At 42.5% G+C, this 18,038-nt stretch overlaps 1 protein-coding gene across 1 annotated transcript in view; it reads left to right on the top strand.

The window, feature by feature from the left end:
* The window catches only part of PIK3AP1 (phosphoinositide-3-kinase adaptor protein 1), a 56,572-nt gene extending 45,982 nt beyond the window's left edge, over nucleotides 1-10,590 (top strand). Inside the window, exons 13-15 of the mRNA XM_065894221.1 lie at nucleotides 2,164-2,234; nucleotides 3,555-3,673; nucleotides 10,533-10,590. Coding sequence (XP_065750293.1) covers nucleotides 2,164-2,234; nucleotides 3,555-3,673; nucleotides 10,533-10,590 — 248 coding nt within the window. The remainder of the gene's footprint in view (nucleotides 1-2,163; nucleotides 2,235-3,554; nucleotides 3,674-10,532) is intronic.
* The last annotated feature ends 7,448 nt before the right edge of the window (nucleotides 10,591-18,038 follow it).

An 18,038-nucleotide genomic window follows, 5' to 3' on the forward strand; every position in this document is an offset into this window, starting at 1 on the left:
CTCTGACCCACCAACTGCCTCTCAACCCCCGGAGTCGTACCCTAAAAACAGCACTATATTATTATGGTTCAGCTGTCATCTCTTGGGAACTACAGGAAAACAGTTGCAGGTTAAATCTGGTTGTGATTATAATTTTAAGCACAAAATATTAGTGTTATGTTTAAGAGAACCAAAGTTTCATTACAGAAAGACCATTGACCTTCTTCTAAGTTGTCTGGTTCAGGTTTCTTAAGGGTCATCTATATAGGGTCATTTTTTTTCTCTCATTCATTCCTCCACCAAATATTGAGGACAGCCCTGTGCATATGGAGCTAGACTGTATACTGGAGACATAAAGCTGAAAAAGAAATAGGGTCTGTCCTCAGGGGACTTATAATGGAGGGGAGAAGGTATAAAAATAGTACCAGTTAGATGCTTGTCTGATCCTTCTTCCCTGGTGACAGAAGCCTGGCAAGGGGGTGGGCACTGCCCCCTTCCCCCAACAAGAATGAAGATGATGGGGGCTGGGGCCAGAGCCTCCTACCGGTGGTGCAGTCCAGACAGGTTGTGGCCAAGCAGGTCATCAGCCTTGGAGAGGGGAGAGGGCCAGCCAGGGCTGATAAACCAGGAGCGAAGGCTCAAAGCCAAAGGGTGGGAGTTAAAAATTCAAGAACGCCAAGGGAAGGGACAAGGGGAGCTGGCTGGTGCGAATTTCCAGGATCTTGAAGCCAGTGCCTGGACAGCTTTTTGCTCCCTCCTAGTGGATAAACTTTGGAAGGAGTCTGGTTCATTGTAGGGGAAGGGGATGAACAATGATGAATGACGTGGGAGGCTTGGCTCCACAGGGGTGGGAGCCCGTGGATAGGAGGGTTTACTTCCATTTGGGGGATCTGGAAAGGTTTCGACAGCATTTGTCCTGAGCATTGGGGACAGGAGCTTTTCTATTTGTGGATAGGGGTGGGCTGCGGGGAGCAGGGAGAAAAGGACATTCTGGCTGAGCAAGCAGTGTTATGTGTGGGTAGCTGGAGAGAAAGAGACAGGGCCATGTGCTCCTTAATAGACTAACTCTGAATCCCCTGGTTTCTAGAAATATTTTCGACGCATTATTTTAAATTTAAAAATCTGCCTCCGAGAAACAATCCAAAATTATAATCTTAACCGACTCTCGTCAAGCTAACATCTAAATTAATTAGGTCAAAGTTGGTACCATAATGAAGTCAAAACTAAGGCAATTTACCTATAAACTAATATGATGAGGAGCTATTTTGAGTGGAAATTCAGCAGACCTAAGATCTGGCAATACTGTTAAAGGCAATATTGGTAAATTAAAGTCAAAGTTTTAGTTGATTAGCTGTTATTCTTCCTTCTTCACTGCTAGACCAACCACGTTCTTGAGCTTGTTCTAATGCTGTGCTGTCCGATACCGTAACCCCTAGCTACATGTGGCTATTTACATTTAAGTTCATTAAAACTAAATAACATTTCGTTCCTCAGCTGCACTAGCCATGTGTCTTACTAGCTACCAAATTGGATAGCACACAACAGAACATTTCCAGAAAGTTCTATTGGATAATGCTCTTTCAATGAGGTAGGTGATAAATCCTCAACTTACATCCTTGAGCACCTAAACTCACATAGTCACAGTTCCTACCCTGCGTGTAAATTATACTTTTGAATCTGTGCTTTGTGTTTTGTGTCACACTGGCCCCTTTGTAGAAGGTATGTATCCATGTGTGATACTCGCACATGCCGTAATTTCTAAATAGGTAAAAAAAAACTTTAGCAACAAAAGTTGTTTGCAGATTTTAGAAATACCACTGAACACGTGAGAACTAGAGCGTCTCTGCTTTCTTGTCTGTCAGTTCGGAGCTCTAATATCGGGTAGGGTTTTCATAGGGATTAAATGCAGTCGTGCTTTTAAAGCATGTAACGTGGGGTAAGCCCTCAGTAAATGGTAACTATAAAGCAAAAAGTGGTAATACAAAGATGAACCATTTCATTTTATGCTGAAAGAAAAACTGAACTCTAAAAACATGGTAATGTTATTAGACGGCAGCATTTTGAAGAAGCCCGTATGCACAGCTTGTGTATTGTTTCTATCAGTAAGTGAGAGCTAGAGTTCTGCAAAATTTACTTTACCTTGAGACAATCCACAGTCCAGCTGATTTTGTTTGCGCCCTTTAGGCAGTGCGAGTAACCGATCCAGCACCCGGAGCCTCCTCAGTGTGAGCAGCGGGATGGAGGGGGACAACGAGGTGAGAGCCGGGGCCCGCACCCGCATATGTCTTGTCCTGGGGGTCGTTTCACTGCAGGAAATGGAAACCCAGGTGAAAGAAGCCCAACACAAAAGGTCACCTATTGTAGGATTCCGTGTGTATGAAATGTCCAGAAAAGGTAGCTCCATAGAGACAGAATGCAGATTGGTGGTTACCAGGCCTGGGGGTAGGGGAAATGCAGGTAAACTGCTTAAGGGGTACAGTGTTTCCTTTGCAGGGGTCATGAAAAAGTTTGGGGAGTAGATCGAGATGGTGGTGGCACGATATTGTGAATGTACTAAGTGCTACTTATTGTTCACTTTAAAATGGTTCATTTTATGTTATGTGGATTTCACCTCAATAAAGAGAGGGGAAGAAAGGAAGAGAGGGAAGGAGGAAGGGTTAAGCCAAAAGGGGTGAGAGGGAACCGGATGAGTATCAGGGATTCCAGAGGCAGTGGTCACCTTTCGGGGCTTGGGTCAGGAGCGGGGCATGCCACAGCGGGAGCCACTGTTCACTGTACCCCCCGAGGCCACACGCTCTTTTGTCTCCTCTTCCCTGTGGGTATCTCCTTTTTCTCTCACTGCGCACTGGCCTTTTCTGCTTCTCCACATGGATAGTGGCAGACAGTTCCCCGAGAGCCGCAAGGTCTCTGAGCAGAGTGTAAGTTGCTGCCTTAGGCTGAGGCCCAGTTTGGGTCAGGGTGTGTATCCTGATCCAGTGACCAGCAGCTGGGATGTGCGGGTGAGGTCACGTGGGTCACTGCCAACCCAGGAGACTCCCTGAGGTAGGGCCCTAGGGGCGGGCCGCCCACCAGTGCACAGCTCATATGACCCTGTGACTGAGGATCAGTCACCGTTCTGTTGTCCCAAAAAGGGACTTTTGTTTAAAAATAAAACTTCTCCAGGCCTATCTGGTTACATAGAGCAATGCTCCTCAAACTTTAACATGCATAAGAAATACGTAGGATCTTGTGAAAATGTGGGTTCTGATGGAGCAGGTGTGGGGAGGAGCCTGGGACCCTGTGGCTCTCCCAAGCCCCCAGGCGATGGTGATGTTGGTGGCCCACATGTCACACTGATTAGTGAGGAACAAGAGCTCGAATCACTAATGATAATTTGGGTCTGATGGTCTCCTCAGTGACTCTGGGAGTCAGTGTCAGTGGAAAACTGCCCTGGTATTGCTGGGTTGATTATCAGTCAGTAAGTAACCTTCAGCCAAAGGCTGGGAAGGGCTGAGGAGCTTGTGGGATGGAGTGTGTCCAACTATGCTGTTGCTTAATGTGATTTTCACCCTTCTTTCTCATCTTTTTTGCTGTAGGATAATGAAGCCCCCGAGGTTGCCAGAAGTCGTAGTCCAGGCCCCCCACCAGTGGACAGCGCACCCATCATGCCCCTTGAGAGGCCCCCCAGGGTGCCGCCCCGAGCCGCCTCACAGAGGTAACATCGAAGCTGACGGGACATTTTTTCCTCACTCTCTGAGTTTCAGGGGAGGGGAGTGTAGGATCTGGGGACATCTAAAATGACCTAAGAATAAGCACAGAGCTAGACTCACTGAAATGCATACTTTGGACACATTTCAATGTGGACTCTTCATTAACTTGAGGGATGCTTTATTCAGTTGCACATACTCTAAATAACAAATGCAATATTTTGTCAGTGAAATACATCGGTAAAGGTCAATGTTTTGCATAATTTTTATCTGGTTAGAATTCAGCTCCCGAATAACTAATTCCCTTGGCCGCATAGTGGAGACAGTGCCTTTTGGGGACCAGGAGATAAGAAGGAATTGGGAGTGGAAATAAAGGTGAGAGGCAGCAAGGTGTGGTGGTGGGGAAACACCGCCTGGGGAAGTCTCCAGCAGCCACTTGGATGAATTATTTAACTGTCATGTGCCTTACTTTCCTTGTCCATAAAATGGAGATAGTAGGAACTTCCCTGGCGGTCCAGTGGTTAAGACTCTGAGCTTCCACTGCTGATCTCTGGTCCCGGAACTAAAATCCCTCATGCTGCGCGTGGTGTGGCCAAAAAAAAAAAAAAACGGAGATAGTCAATGAACTTCCTAACAGAGTCGTAAGGATTGTGTTTCTGGCCCTTAGTAAGAGCACAACAGTCTGAGTGTTTTTTATGCAGAAGGATGAGCCTATGGAGATTTGGAGCTGGGCATTAGACAAAAGAGTGTGACTGACTTATGGGGCTCTGATGTATGTCTTTGTTTGTGTTCAGGCTTCTGGCAGGAACCTTTTTAAGGTCTCCTGGAGTCACAGAAGAGGTGGTCAAAGCTAGCTTGTCTGCCAAGGCAGAAAGGAGCCTTTGGGAATAAAAGCCTAGGCTTGCCTTGGGAGTTTAATTCTTTGATGTCTGAAATACAATGTGGGGGGGGGGTGCAGGGGGAGATTAAAAGGATGTTTTTTTAAACTAGGATTTTTTTTTTCTTTCAATTTGAAACTTGTAACTCAAATGAACCTCATCAGTGAAATTTGTTGAGAAAGTACCACGAGGAGGCTTTTCTTCTGCTTTTCTGGAAAGAGCAGCTGACCCTGCGCTGAGGATCTTTCCGTTTCTCCCCTTGCTATTACCGCTTTTCCGTGTGCTCCCAGCAACATTCACGTACTGACACTTGCTACACAAGCCTCCCTCGGTCCCAAGCTGCTTCACACTCACGGAGCATGTTTCCCTGGTGTAGAATAGAGTTCACATATTAGAACATTTGCCCTAGAAGGAACCTTAGCGATAACCTAGTCCAATCACCTGAATTTGCATAATGTTCTGTTGCTTGAAAATTATATATAGTTGGGGATTGGGGAGGGGTGTTTGTGGAGAGCAATTGTGGTAATAAATGCTAATATTTATTGAGCGCTTACTATGTGCCAGGTGTTCTGTTAAACATACTAAATGCATTAGCTCATTTAATTCTCTTCACAACTCTAGGTGGTAGATGTTTAGTGTTATCCCATTTTGCAGATGTAGAAACTGGGGCTTAAGACTGGATGGAGACTTTATGTCTGTGGCAAACCTAGGTGTGCCTGACTCCAGGGTCCAGTCTTTTAGTCATTTTGTTACACCTGTCCAAGGAGGTCCAGGTGTCATGGGAGAAGATACAAGATCTAAGACCTTTTATTCCTGAAGGTAAAACTTTGGAGGCAGTTATCTAATTGTACCAAGATTAAAAAGAATGTCAATCTCGAATATATAGCTACAAAGACTCTGTGGAATTTTGTCTACAGGAGAGGGAACAACCAGGGAAATGGGTTCCAGAAATTAAAGGCTGGAAACTGGGATGCATTTAATGTGTAAAGAGAGATGGCAGATGAATTGTTTTGGGGGAGTCTGGAAGCATGTTGTGATAAAGATGGGGAGAGAAAAGGAGGAAAACATATGTTACTAAAGAAATGGTGTTTGCAAAGAAATCTCTGATAGAAACGGGGTTTGGGTGCATTTTTGGTGTGAAGATTGGAAAAGATGCAATTGTTCTGAAAGTGTGTATGTAATTTTCATAATAAAATGAGGAGATGTTTGAGCAAAGAATAAAATGGGCCTCTCTCCTGAATGCTTGACCCACTGACGGACAGGAGGGGAGGCTGACCTTGGTGGTCTCCACTCCACTTCCAGATCTGGGAATTGGCCGTTCTTCCCCACTCATGTTCTCCTGAACCCCCCTTTCCCTCAAACAGCACATCCTGCTCATCACTCTCTCCAGTCCTGGTCCCTTCCTCTTCTCACTCTGCATGCTGTCCCCAGAGCTTGAATTGTCAGCAATGACTCCAAGTCTCCATCGCCATCTGTACCTTGGCCTTCTGTTTCCTACTGTTCATTGGGAACTTCACCAGGTGTCCAACCAAGATCTCAGACGCAGCCCATGCAAAACTGAACTCATCATCCAACCTGCCATCCTCTGCCCCAAACTGCCTTCTTCTCACCATTTCCCAGCCTGAGACGTGGCACTATTCTCTCTCTTCCCCAAGCGCCTGCCCCTGGGGTCAGCCTCCATCCCTGCCTCCCTCGAAGCTCCCCAGGCTCTGTTCATTTTGCTGCCCTTGCAGCTTTCAGATCTACCCCTTGTCTCCATCTGCCAGTGCCTGAGTTCATCCCTGTAGGCCCACACTCACCTCCCTGCCTCCAGTCAGTCCCTCCTCCACTGCACCAGAGAGTGCCCATTCTAGAGCAGAAATAGCTGGTGATGGCACTTCCTGGCATGAAAGCCTTAAATTTAATTCTCTATTTTTTAGCATGCCGTGGCCCTGAGTCCCACCCCTCTCTTGTAGTCACTGATGTTTCCCCCTTAAGAATTCCTAGTGAGCTGTGTCATTTCGTGCTGTCTTTGCTCAATCTGTTCCTTTTGCCTGCAATGTTGTCTTCCTACTCCCTTCCAATCTCTGCTTAGAAAATTCCTACACATCCTTTAGGACTCTGTCCAAACATTACCTCTTCTGTGAAGCCTTCCCTGATGTTCCTATTCAGAATGAACCTTCTTGTGGTTCCCCAAATACCTCCATTATAATTCATCCCATGTTGTGGCCCTTGTTTACATATCTGTCTCCTCAAGTAGATGGTAAACCTCAAAAGAATAGAGATTGTTTTTGTTTGCTTTTAAAATTTTATTTATTTATTTATTTTTGGCTGCTTTGGGTCTTTGCTGCTCCGGCGTGGGCTTTCTCCAGTTGTGGCGAGCCGGATCTACTCTTTCGCTGCGGTGCGCGGGCTTCTCATTGCGGTGGCTTCTCTTGTTGGGGAGCACAGGCTCTAGGCGCAGGGACTTCAGTAGTTGTGGCACACGGGCTTTGTTGCTCCGCAGCATGTGGGATCTTCCCGGACCAGGGATCGAACCGTTGTCACCTGTATTGGCGGGTGGATTCTTAACCACTGCAGGGAAGTTCCTAGAGATTTTTGATAAGAAAAAATTTTTTTTCTACTCTCCGCAGCACAGAATGGAGTTAACTCGGTAATTGCCGCCTGCTAGGAATTTAGCAAATATTTATCACGCAAGTGAGTGAATGGGTGGATGGATAGACTGCTACTGCTTGGGTTGACAGCTAGCCATCAAGTGGTGTACCACAGTGCAGGTGGGTTACAGATTAGTGGAAAGAAGCTTCACATTCCCACCCGCTGTAAGTTCCTAATATATTTATACTTCAAAGTTAGGAAAGGCAGATGGTGACAAGAACAGGAGCAGATGCATTATATCTTTGCATGGCATTTCCCTTGCAGGGCATTAGTCCCTATAGAGTGGGCAGCTGACAATATCACACTCTTCATAGGTAAAGTCGTGCCAGTAGAGAAAAAAAAAAAGCCAACATCTTGCTGAGCCATTGCCCCCTTGTTTTTTAATATGTTTTGCCATTTACTAGTGATTTGCCAATCACTAACAATCTATGCATTCCCCTTTCAGGCGTAGCCTAGGTACTGCCAAATCAGAACATACTTCTGAAGGCCTCCTGGAGTACCAAGAGTTAATCCTTTAGCTGCTGACTTGTAAAGAGATCTGTGAAGTCCCTGGGGGATGGGGGGTAGTGGTCAGAGAGTAAGGGGACTTGGGCCGGAGGCTATTTACTAATAGGGAAGCTTAAAGATATTTTTAACAATATTGTGATCATACAAAAGCATACCATCTAAATAATAGGCCTGCTTTAAAAGAATGTAACCAACATTAGGATTGCTGGGTTCTTGAACCAAACTTATCATCAGCACAGACCTCGCCCTCAACACGGAGGAGAAAGCAGCCAGTGCCCGGGTCTCCAGACTGCACAATCTTGTCTCCAGCTCCAACTTCCCAGCGTCCTGGAGACGCCATCTCCACCACAGACCACCACTTGATTCTGATTTAATAACCTTTATTTCCACGGTTCTGATATGTCTGTAATCACAAACCCATTTCCCTGAGATGGGTCTTCCGATCCTTAGCTGGGTTGTTCATCAGAATGAAATGTGGAGATGGTTTGCTTGTAGACTCGCCCCAACTGCAGAGTCGGGCCGCAGAGGAAGAGGGACCAGTAGGGAATTGTGACTCTCTTTGTGATGGAAGGTAAAATGTAAGGCTTATGGGGCATACATGGGGAAAAGTTCTAAGAATACATCTTTAATCATAATAATAAAATTAGTAGCTTTGCCTCTTGAGTGCCTACTCTAAGCCAAAAGTGCTATCCACTTTCCAACTGTCATCTCACACAGTATAGGTATCTGCAATTCCAATATAGATACCTACATCTCCAACATAGGTATCTTTACCTCTGTCTGGCAGATGAGAAAGAGGTTCAGAGAAGTTGAACTTATTCTCCAGATGTGTGCATACATGCCTCTGCCATATGTTCTCATAGGTTCTGAATGTGCCCTATCGAAACTTTCAGTGCAGCGTACTGATTTTCCCTGTTGTCTGTCTCATCCATTATATTCTCAGCACCTTGAGGGAAAGTTCCATGCCCATTTTACTTGCTGATATATCCCACACCCAGGAGCAGGTGCACAGTAGATAAATGTCTGTTGAGAGGAAGGAAGGAAGCAAGGAAGCCAGCCTCAGCTTACCCAAGTGATAAGTGGTATCACCTGGCTGTCCTTCAGCTTTCTCCTTTAAGCCCATGGTTCGCAGGGCAGGTCGGGCGATGGAAGGAGACCGTCCATTTGTTTTCTCTGGATAAAGAGACAACCACACAGAACCATCTACTCCCAGGTGCCACTGCAGACCCTCCTGAGGATGTCTGTTGTTATTCTTTTCTACTTCTGCCTCCCTCTCTGGCTCCTGAAATGGCCTGTCTTTTCCCAACTCTTTTGTCGTTTCCTTGACCTATGCAAACTTGCATTCAAGAGACATTTAGTAAATATTTACTCATTGATTCATTCAGTCCTCAAATACGCAGTTCCAGGGTAGCACAGTTCAATGACAGCACCTGACAAAGCTCTCTTTCTTAACTTACTGACTTGCTTCCAAGAGAATTAAATATTGGTTTTACAGCACACATGTGGAAATACCATCTGTAGTTGTTGAACCCTCTGTAAATACATTCACCCAGGTCTCTCTGGAGTATCATTTAGTACCGTTCAAAAACCATCTAGACTAATGTGGAGGGAGGCTTCTAGGAAAGCAGACATGGAGTTGGGACAACACACTTAGTGATCCCAGGTGGAAGTAGTTGTGAGAAGCCGACTTCAGAAATTCTCAAGTCCTCTCTCAAGGGATCTCCCCACTGCAGTGTGTCTCCTGCCTGGCTGCACATTTGAATCACTGGAGTTTTAAAATATAGGTTTTATTATTACTTAGGTATGGCAAGGTCAGCAGATCAGGAGACAACTGCCTTTTTTTTTTTTTTTTTTTTTGTGGTACACGGGCCTCTCACCGCCGTGGCCTCTCCCGTTGCAGAGCACAGGTTCCGGATGCGCAGACCCAGCGGCCATGGCTCACGGGCCCAGCCTCTCCGCGGCATGTGGGATCTTCCCGGACCGGGGCACGAACCCATGTCCCCTGCATCAGCAGGCGGACTCTCAACCACTGCGCCACCAGGGAAGCCCCATGACTGCCTTTGAATAGGGAGTTTGTTATACTCCTAGATCCCAAGAGGAGGGGGCACATTATGCCGGGGTGGGGCACACAGGAAAGCCCCAGGTTTAGGCAGGAGAAATGTCAGGGAGGGGAGAAACATGGGCAAGAGCCTTTATTTTGGGTTCTGCAGGAAGGAACAATCTAGGCAGGCTAGGCAGATTAAGGATTGGCTAGTTTGAATAATTTCAGCGGGCTCCGGGGCAAAGGGGCTGTCTCCAGTTGTCTGGCACCTGGCCCTGGGGTGATTAGGGCAGTGGATAGTGGTCCCGAATATGAGTGTCCCATTAAAGGACATGGTTGGAGTATGGGCTCTGGACTGCATGTGAAAGGTGTACTCACTGCAGGTTGTTTGCTATCTCTAGGAATTAGCTTTCCCTAGGAGGGGCAGGCCCTCCAGGATCAGTCAGGGCCCAGATGTCAAAGCCTCAGAAAATAAACGACACAGTTAATATAACTGGTTGAAGGAGGGACACTATTTAAAAGTTGTGATGCTTGAACCCTATCCTCCAGAGATTATGATGGAATAGGTCTGGGATCGAGCCTGGCAACTGTTATTTTTCAAAGCTCTGCTGGTGATTCTAATGTGCAGCTAGGATTGCAAGCCACAGCTTAGCATGTATGCCACTGAAAGGTCCGTATGTTTCTCCACTTTTATTAATTGAAGAACATGTCCTTTGCATAGTATACCAAGCTTGCAACAAATCGTGGATGCCTGAGAACTAGTTAATTAAATTCGTTTGATAATAATTGTGTTAACTTTCATTTCAGGCCTCCGACCAGGGAGACCTTCCATCCTCCTCCACCTGTTCCACCCAGAGGTCGCTGATTCCAGCTCCTAAAGCCTGCCTACTTCGGGACCTTGAGACTTGTGGTTTTCAGCCTGTTAATGATGTCTTCATGTTGAGTTTTATGGCCTGACTGCTGACCTTAAGACCCAGTCTCATTGCTGATATTGTTGCAGCCCTGCTGGTCTGGGCTTTCCTTGAAGAAGATATTATTAAGGCACCAAGAGGTGAAACTAAGGACTTCATTCACCATCATCAAGTATATTGATCCTTATTCTTGTTTGCCAAAAGGATGACGACTTAATTGGAATACTTACCTCTAATTTGGCATGTCAGGAGCCTGAAAAGATTGTTCAGAAATGTACATTACAAGTGATTTTACTGAAATGTACTTATATTAGGTCTTACTTATTTGCTAGTCCAATCTAATTTCTAGAAGTGATTATGATTTGACTTACAGTATTCAAGTAAGAAGATATGTCCTAATTTTTAAATGATTGTTCAGCTTTTCTGTAGCTTCAGGAGGGTGTTTAAATGCCAGGGCTGGTCACATACAACAAACTCAAAAGGACTTTAGAGAGGGATGAGTCCTAACTCCTTTTATATAGAAGGCAAATCTGAGGTTTCACAGAAGCCTGGAACCAAGAACACTCAGTTGGTTAGACGAAGAGGTGGGTCTAGAATCAGGACCTGCTGATATCAGGTCACCATACTTTCCATCTCCAAATAGCCAAGCTCTCTCCCTCAAGAAATGCGCAGATGTAGAAATTTGTTCAGTGACTGACTATTGGCCTTCCAGAAATTTCCTTCTTCCATATCTCCCAGGTATGGGACTATCAAGTATTTGGAGCATTTATAAGTCAGTATGCTTGCAAAACAGTGATGCTACCAAAGAACATCTAAAAAATGGTTGGGAACCAGAAGCTTGGGATGCCAGGGACCCCACTTATTGCTCTGCACCCTTAGATGCAGAGCAGTAGATCTTAGTTCTGGCCATAGGAGAGAGGAGGACCCTTGACTTTTACCCTGCTGATGGGTCAGAAGAAGAAGGAGGAACTTAAAGTAGAAATAGTTATCTATTTCGTTATATACACGTTATTCCCACCAGGCTTGGGAAATTTGTGCAGAGAATGTAGAGCCTTAAACATATCATTAATTTTGAGTCCCTAGCACATAAATCTACCTTCAAAGCACAGGCCCTTAACTGATGGTTAAACATACAGCAAAATTAGTATCAGACCTATTTCTTTAAAAGTTATCAGAAATCTGGTGCTTCTCCATGAAATTATTCTCCATCCCACACAAAGATATAAAAGCCATACTATTAAAGATCCAGTTAAGTACAGTTTTATTGGGTCCTTTTGTAATGATCAATGGTTCTTTTTCAATCGAATTCCTCAGTCCAGCAAACAAGGACTTATTGAAGTTAATAGCTTCTGAGATCTTGGGTTTTTGTTTTTCTGTTTTTTTGCTTTGTTTTTTCTGACATAAAATACACTGTTGGCACCGGCCATTAAGAGAGTATTTGTGGAAATTTTACCTACCACAATGCCTGGCACATAGTAGCCATTTTGCAACGGTCCCTTTACTCTCTGGTCACTTATCTGGGAGAAATAGGGTGATATGAGATAAAAGGAGAATGAGAAATACAAGGTTGGTATGGTTATCCTTCCTCTTATTGATAGTCTCTGTTTTAAGCACATTTGATCTTGATAAAAGATATACTTTTAAAGATATTTAGTACCTCTAAGCTCCCTTTTGGATGGGAAGTTTAGAATTTTTTTTTTTTTACATTCTTTGGTTAACAAGTATTTAGATCAGTAACATGGCAAAATCTGCTCCCAGCCAATGGTGTTACCATCTTTGTATGCACATCACTGTGCAATATTGGAATATTTTATTGCATTTTTATTCTTATATGAAAATAAGTGGAAACCATAAAATTAAAAGTGCTTACGAGATACCTGGGTTTCATAAATGTGACACACACTTGAGACACAGAACAAAATAATCAGGAGTGCCACGTCAAAAATGACAAGTCTTAAATCCTCATTGAATGTTCACTGAACATCCAAAATGATTGGTTGTGTGTAAAAGTAAAAAAGGAAAATGAAAAATTTGGATGAAACACTGGGACCATGTTATCAAAGAATGTCTCTAATGCTGGGGTGAAATTTTTCATTCTCTAGAAACAGAACCACCCATTATAATGTAAATTTATTCAACTTCCACACACTCAACTTTTGTATACATTTTTAGGAATACATTATGTAACAAAACCATGAATTTAAATACAATGAGAATCAGAAACTAAATTGTAGCTAGGTGTCCAAAGAGACAGTTGAAAAGTTCTCTATATGATGCCTTGGGAGACAGCTGTGTGGCCACCATCCTTTCCCAAGATTTTACAAACTGGCTCATAGACAGTGAAGCTATTGGTCATATTCACTTCATTGCCTTTGCCTCTAACTGTGCAAGGTACATTGTCCTCCAGTTCCCAGGCCAGCACTGTTCCTTCATCTTATGTTAAAACCTGTGAGCAGACAACCCAACTATATGAGCATCACAGTATGAATACTGAGAGACTCTGAACAGGAGGTTTGTGTTGCAATCAAATAATTTAACTTGATGTATTTAATGATGTGAATAATCCCTAATGCTTTGCCATAATTAGGCAAAGTAATAGTATGTAAATGACTTCAATGAATATTTTTACAAGTCAAGCTAAGTTACCTACCCTCTCCCCCTCTTTTGTCTTACTTTGTTATTAAAAAAGAGAGATCCTACTCTGTCCTACATCACCTCAATAGCTGGGATTTTTAGATCCCTCTCCCATTTGCCCCTGGAAGTAAGTTGGTTTTCTGTGCTGTCTTTCAAAGCATAGTGTGTGGTTTTGCAGCTGGTTGGCTGAGGAAGTATTAGTAACAGATTTATTTCTAAGAAAGACAAGTAGCTAATTTGGATAACTCTAGAAGATTCATCCTAAAAATCAATCCTCAATTTTGAAGAATCTTCCTGTATAAATATTTGCTTTGGTTTGATAAATAGTGTTCTATTCATTTCCAGGTGAGTTATTAAGAATATAAAATGGCCTTCCTCATTCATTCCTGATGGCCAGATACTATGTTCATCAGAGTGGTAAGAGGATGAGTAGGAGGTAGAAAGATGTGTTCTGAACTCTGAGGCAAAACTCAGAATTCGTTTTCTCATAGAAATTGTAATAAATAGGTTCCTTGGCTAGCTCGCCAGAGCCCATTTAACCCACAATATAGGAGAAAATGTCTTAGCTAGCCATGCAGTAAGATTTAGCATGATGTAGACAAAGAACATGGCTTGGAAGTCAGGAAACCTGGATTTTATTTTGGACTGCTGCTGACTTGCTGAATTCACTTAACTTGACTCCCCATCATCTGTGAAGTAAAATGTTTTGTGTTTAGTAATAACCCAGGTCCCTTCACCTCTTTAAGTTTAGGACTAAGGCAATTCCCCTTGGTGGGGAATACCTCATTCTGATGAAGGAGGGAGACAACCTTACTAGACTCACCACCTAATTAGCAAGGGATCTTATTATGTGGCAACTCCCATTCCATGCCCTGTATCAGTGTTATGACAGATCAGTTAAAAGAAATGTGTCAGAAACAGTGAAATGGGGACTGTACAAAGAAATTAATAGCTTTAGTTGCTCTTTGGTCTAAGAACCAATGTTTTAAGTGATTGTTTCCTAAAGAAAGAATTCAGACCAATTATAAAATTCTTCAGTATCTAGAACACTTCATCTAGAACAGAAAAGGTAGAGGTAGAAGGTGGTAAATAGCAATAGAAAAGTTACTAGAAAGACAGACATAAAGTAGAAAGAAGAAATAAAATTTCAAAGAAAAGGTAGCTGAAGATGGAAATCAGAAGATATGTTGTCATCTATAGACCAAGACTTTTGATGATCATGTTTATTAAGAATAAGAATAAAAGGTTGAAATTCTGGTTTTCTGGATCATTTGCTGGTCATAAACTCTTTAACCAATTGAGTCTTATTAGAACTATCATGAAAAAGAAGTTGTACAGCCATTTGGGAGGGGTTTCCTTTCACTGGCATTTTCCCCTTCAACCTTTTTGGTGTCAGGGAATGAGATCATTAATCTAGATGAAGAAACTGATGAAATAAGATTTATCAATGTTTTACACTGTCCAGTTTGGCAGAACAACCCTGATTTTGATGGTGCCCCTGAGTCCTAACAATTTTTGAGCCCTGTGGGTCATCAGCCTCCAAGAATCTTGAAGCCATATTCTTTTTCCTCTAATCAGTTATTTTATCTCCTATTCCTTCTTCCCAAGCCTACTGTTATCAGACTTTTATCCCCTAAAGCCATTTATCATCATCATTTCCTAGTACCTACCAGAGTTCCTGGCACATAATAGATGCTCAATAAATATTCCTTGAATTAATGGCCCTACATGCTCTTCCCTCCATTAAACTTTCCCAAATACTCCACCAAAATAGGGTTTGCTTTTCTCTCCTCGCCCATTGCTCTTTTTTTTTTTTGAGAACAGTGGGAAATTTGTTTCATGTTCTAGTAAGTTCATATTAGTCTTGAAGAGAAATGCCACTCAGTGTAAATAATCAATGCAAACTTCAGAACTTTCCAGACATAACTTTTTTTCTGCTTTATAACAAAGTGAGTCAGCTATACATATACATATATCCCCATATCTCCTCCCTCTTGCGTCTCCCTCCCACTCTCCCTATCCCACTCCTCTAGGTGGTCACAAAGCACCTAGCTGATCTCCCTGTGCTATATGGCTGCTTCTCACTACCTATCTGTTTTACATTTGGTAGTGTATATATGTCCATGCCACTCTCTCACTTCGTCCCAGATTACCCTTCCCCCTCCCCATGTCCTCAAGTCCATTCTCTATGTCTGTGTCTTTATTCCTGTCCTGCCCCTAGGTTCCTAAGAACCATTTTTTTTATATTCCATACATACGTGTTTTTTGTATTTGTTTTTCTCTTTCTGACTTACTGCACTCTGTATGACAGACTCTAGGTCCATCCATCTCACTACAAATAACTCAATTTCATTTCTTTTTATGGCTGAGTAATATTCCATTGTATATATGTGCCATGTCTTCTTTATCCAGTCATCTGTCGATGGAAACTTAGGTTGCTTCCATGTCCTGCTATTGTAAATAGTGCTGCAGTGAACATGGTGGTACATGACTCTTTTTGAATTATGGTTTTCTCAGGGTATATGCCCAGTAGTGGGATTGCTGGGTCATATGGTAGTTCTGTTTTTAGTTTTTTAAGGAACCTCCATACTGTTCTCCATAGTGGCTATATCAATTTACATTCCCACCAACAGTACAGGAGGGTTCCCTTTTCTCCACACCCTCTACAGCATTTATTGTTTGTAAATTTTTTGATGATGGCCATTCTGACCAGTGTGACGTGAGACCTCATTGTAGTTTTGATTTGCATTTCTCTAATTATTAGTGCTGTTGAGCATCCTTTCATGTGTTTGTTGGCAATCTGTATATTTTCTCTGGAGAAATGTCTGTTTAGGTCTTCTGCCCATTTTTGGATTGGGTTGTTTGTTTTTTTCATATTGAGCTGCATGAGCTGCTTGTAAATTTTGGAGATTAATCCTTTGTCAGTTGCTTCATTTGCAAATATTTTCTCCCATTCTGAGGGTTGTCTTTTCGTCTTGTTTATGGTTTCCTTTGCTGTACAAAAGCTTTTAAGTTTCATTAGGTCCCATTTGTTTATTTTTGTTTTTATTGCCATTGCTCTAGGAGGTGGATCAAAAAGGATCTTGCTCTGATTTATGTCAAAGAGTGTTCTTCCTGTGTTTTCCTCTAAGAGTTTTATAGTGTCCGGTCTTACATTTAGGTCTCAAATCCATTTTGAGTTCATTTTTGTGTATGGTGTTAGAGAGTGTTCTAATTTCATTCTTTTATATGTAGCTGTCCAGTTTTCCCAGCACCACTTATTGACGAGGCTGTCTTTTCTCCATTGTATATCCTTGCCTCCTTTGTCATAGATTAGTTGACCATAGGTGCGTGGGTTTATCTCTGGGCTTTCTATCCTGTTCCATTGATCTATATTTCTGTTTTTGTGCCAGTACCATATTGTCTTGATGACTGTAGCTTTGTAGTATAGTCTGAAGTAAGGGAGTCTGATTCCTCCAGCTCCGTTTTTTTCCCTCAAGACTGCTTTGGCTATTCGGGGTCTTTTGTGTCTCCATACAAATTTTAAGATGATTTGTTCTAGTTCCATAAAAAATGCCATTGGTAATTTGATAGGGATTGCATTGAATCAGTAGATTGCTTTGGGTAGTGTAGTCATTTTCACAGTATTGATTCTTCCAATCCAAGAACATGGTATATCTCTCCATCTGTTTGTATCATCTTTAATATTTTTCATCGATGTCTTGTAGTTTACTGCATAAAGGTCTTTTGTCTCCTTAGGTAGGTTTATTCCTAAGTATTTTATTCTTTTTGTTGCAGTGGTAAATGGGAGTGTTTCCTTAATTTCTCTTTCAGATTTTTCATTATTAGTGTATAGGAATGCAAGAGATTTCTATGCATTAATTTTGTATCCTGCTACTTTACCAAATTCATTGATTAGCTCTAGTAGTTTTGTGGTAGCATCTTTAGGATTCTCTATATATAGTATCATGTTATCTGCAAACAGTGACAGCTTTAATTCTTCTTTTCCAATTTGGATTCCTTTTATTTCTTTTTCTTCTCTGATTGCTGTGGCTAAAAATTCCAAAACTATGTTGAATAATAGTGGTGAGAGTGTCACCCATTGCTCTTATTGCCTATCAAACATTTGCAGAGTTGGTCACATTTTGTGCAGTTCTTTTTTGTATACTGTAATCTCTGTTCTCTTCTATGTGTGTAATGTTTCCTGGTTTTAGGTCTACACTCCCCAAATGAATACTTCATACTTTTTCTTGTGTCCTCCCCACCCCAAAGTAATTGCTAACCTAGAGCACCTGACAACACCTAGCAAATGCTTACTGCCTCAAATCTGTGGAGGCTGGTGATGGATGTTTAAGCAAGAAACTACTCATGCATCTTTATTCAGCACTTAACACTGCTTGTTCTTCAATTGCCCATCATCACTCGATTCAAAACTGTGATTATTCATTCACGGAGCATTTACTGAGCTTCCACTATGAGGAAGTCACTGTGTTAGGTGCTCTGGGGGATATACAAAGATGTATAAGACGCCTCCTCTGATTTCTATTGTAATTACTGGCATATGATTCATTCAGCAATTAATCATGTACTGCCCTGTGATGCGTCTTAGACTATCTAGAATGTGTTCTTTAAATCCTTCTATGCTATGTGACTTTTTACTTATGAATGTCTTCAGTAAATAGTTATTGAATGTCTGTGATGTGACAAGCACTGTCCCAGCAGCTGGGACAGATATAAACAAATAGTAGTACAGTACTTTGTTGGCTGCCATCAACAAAGGTCAGAATGT

The sequence above is a fragment of the Phocoena phocoena genome, chromosome 16, assembly GCF_963924675.1.
Source record: "Phocoena phocoena chromosome 16, mPhoPho1.1, whole genome shotgun sequence".
NCBI lineage: Eukaryota > Metazoa > Chordata > Mammalia > Artiodactyla > Phocoenidae > Phocoena > Phocoena phocoena.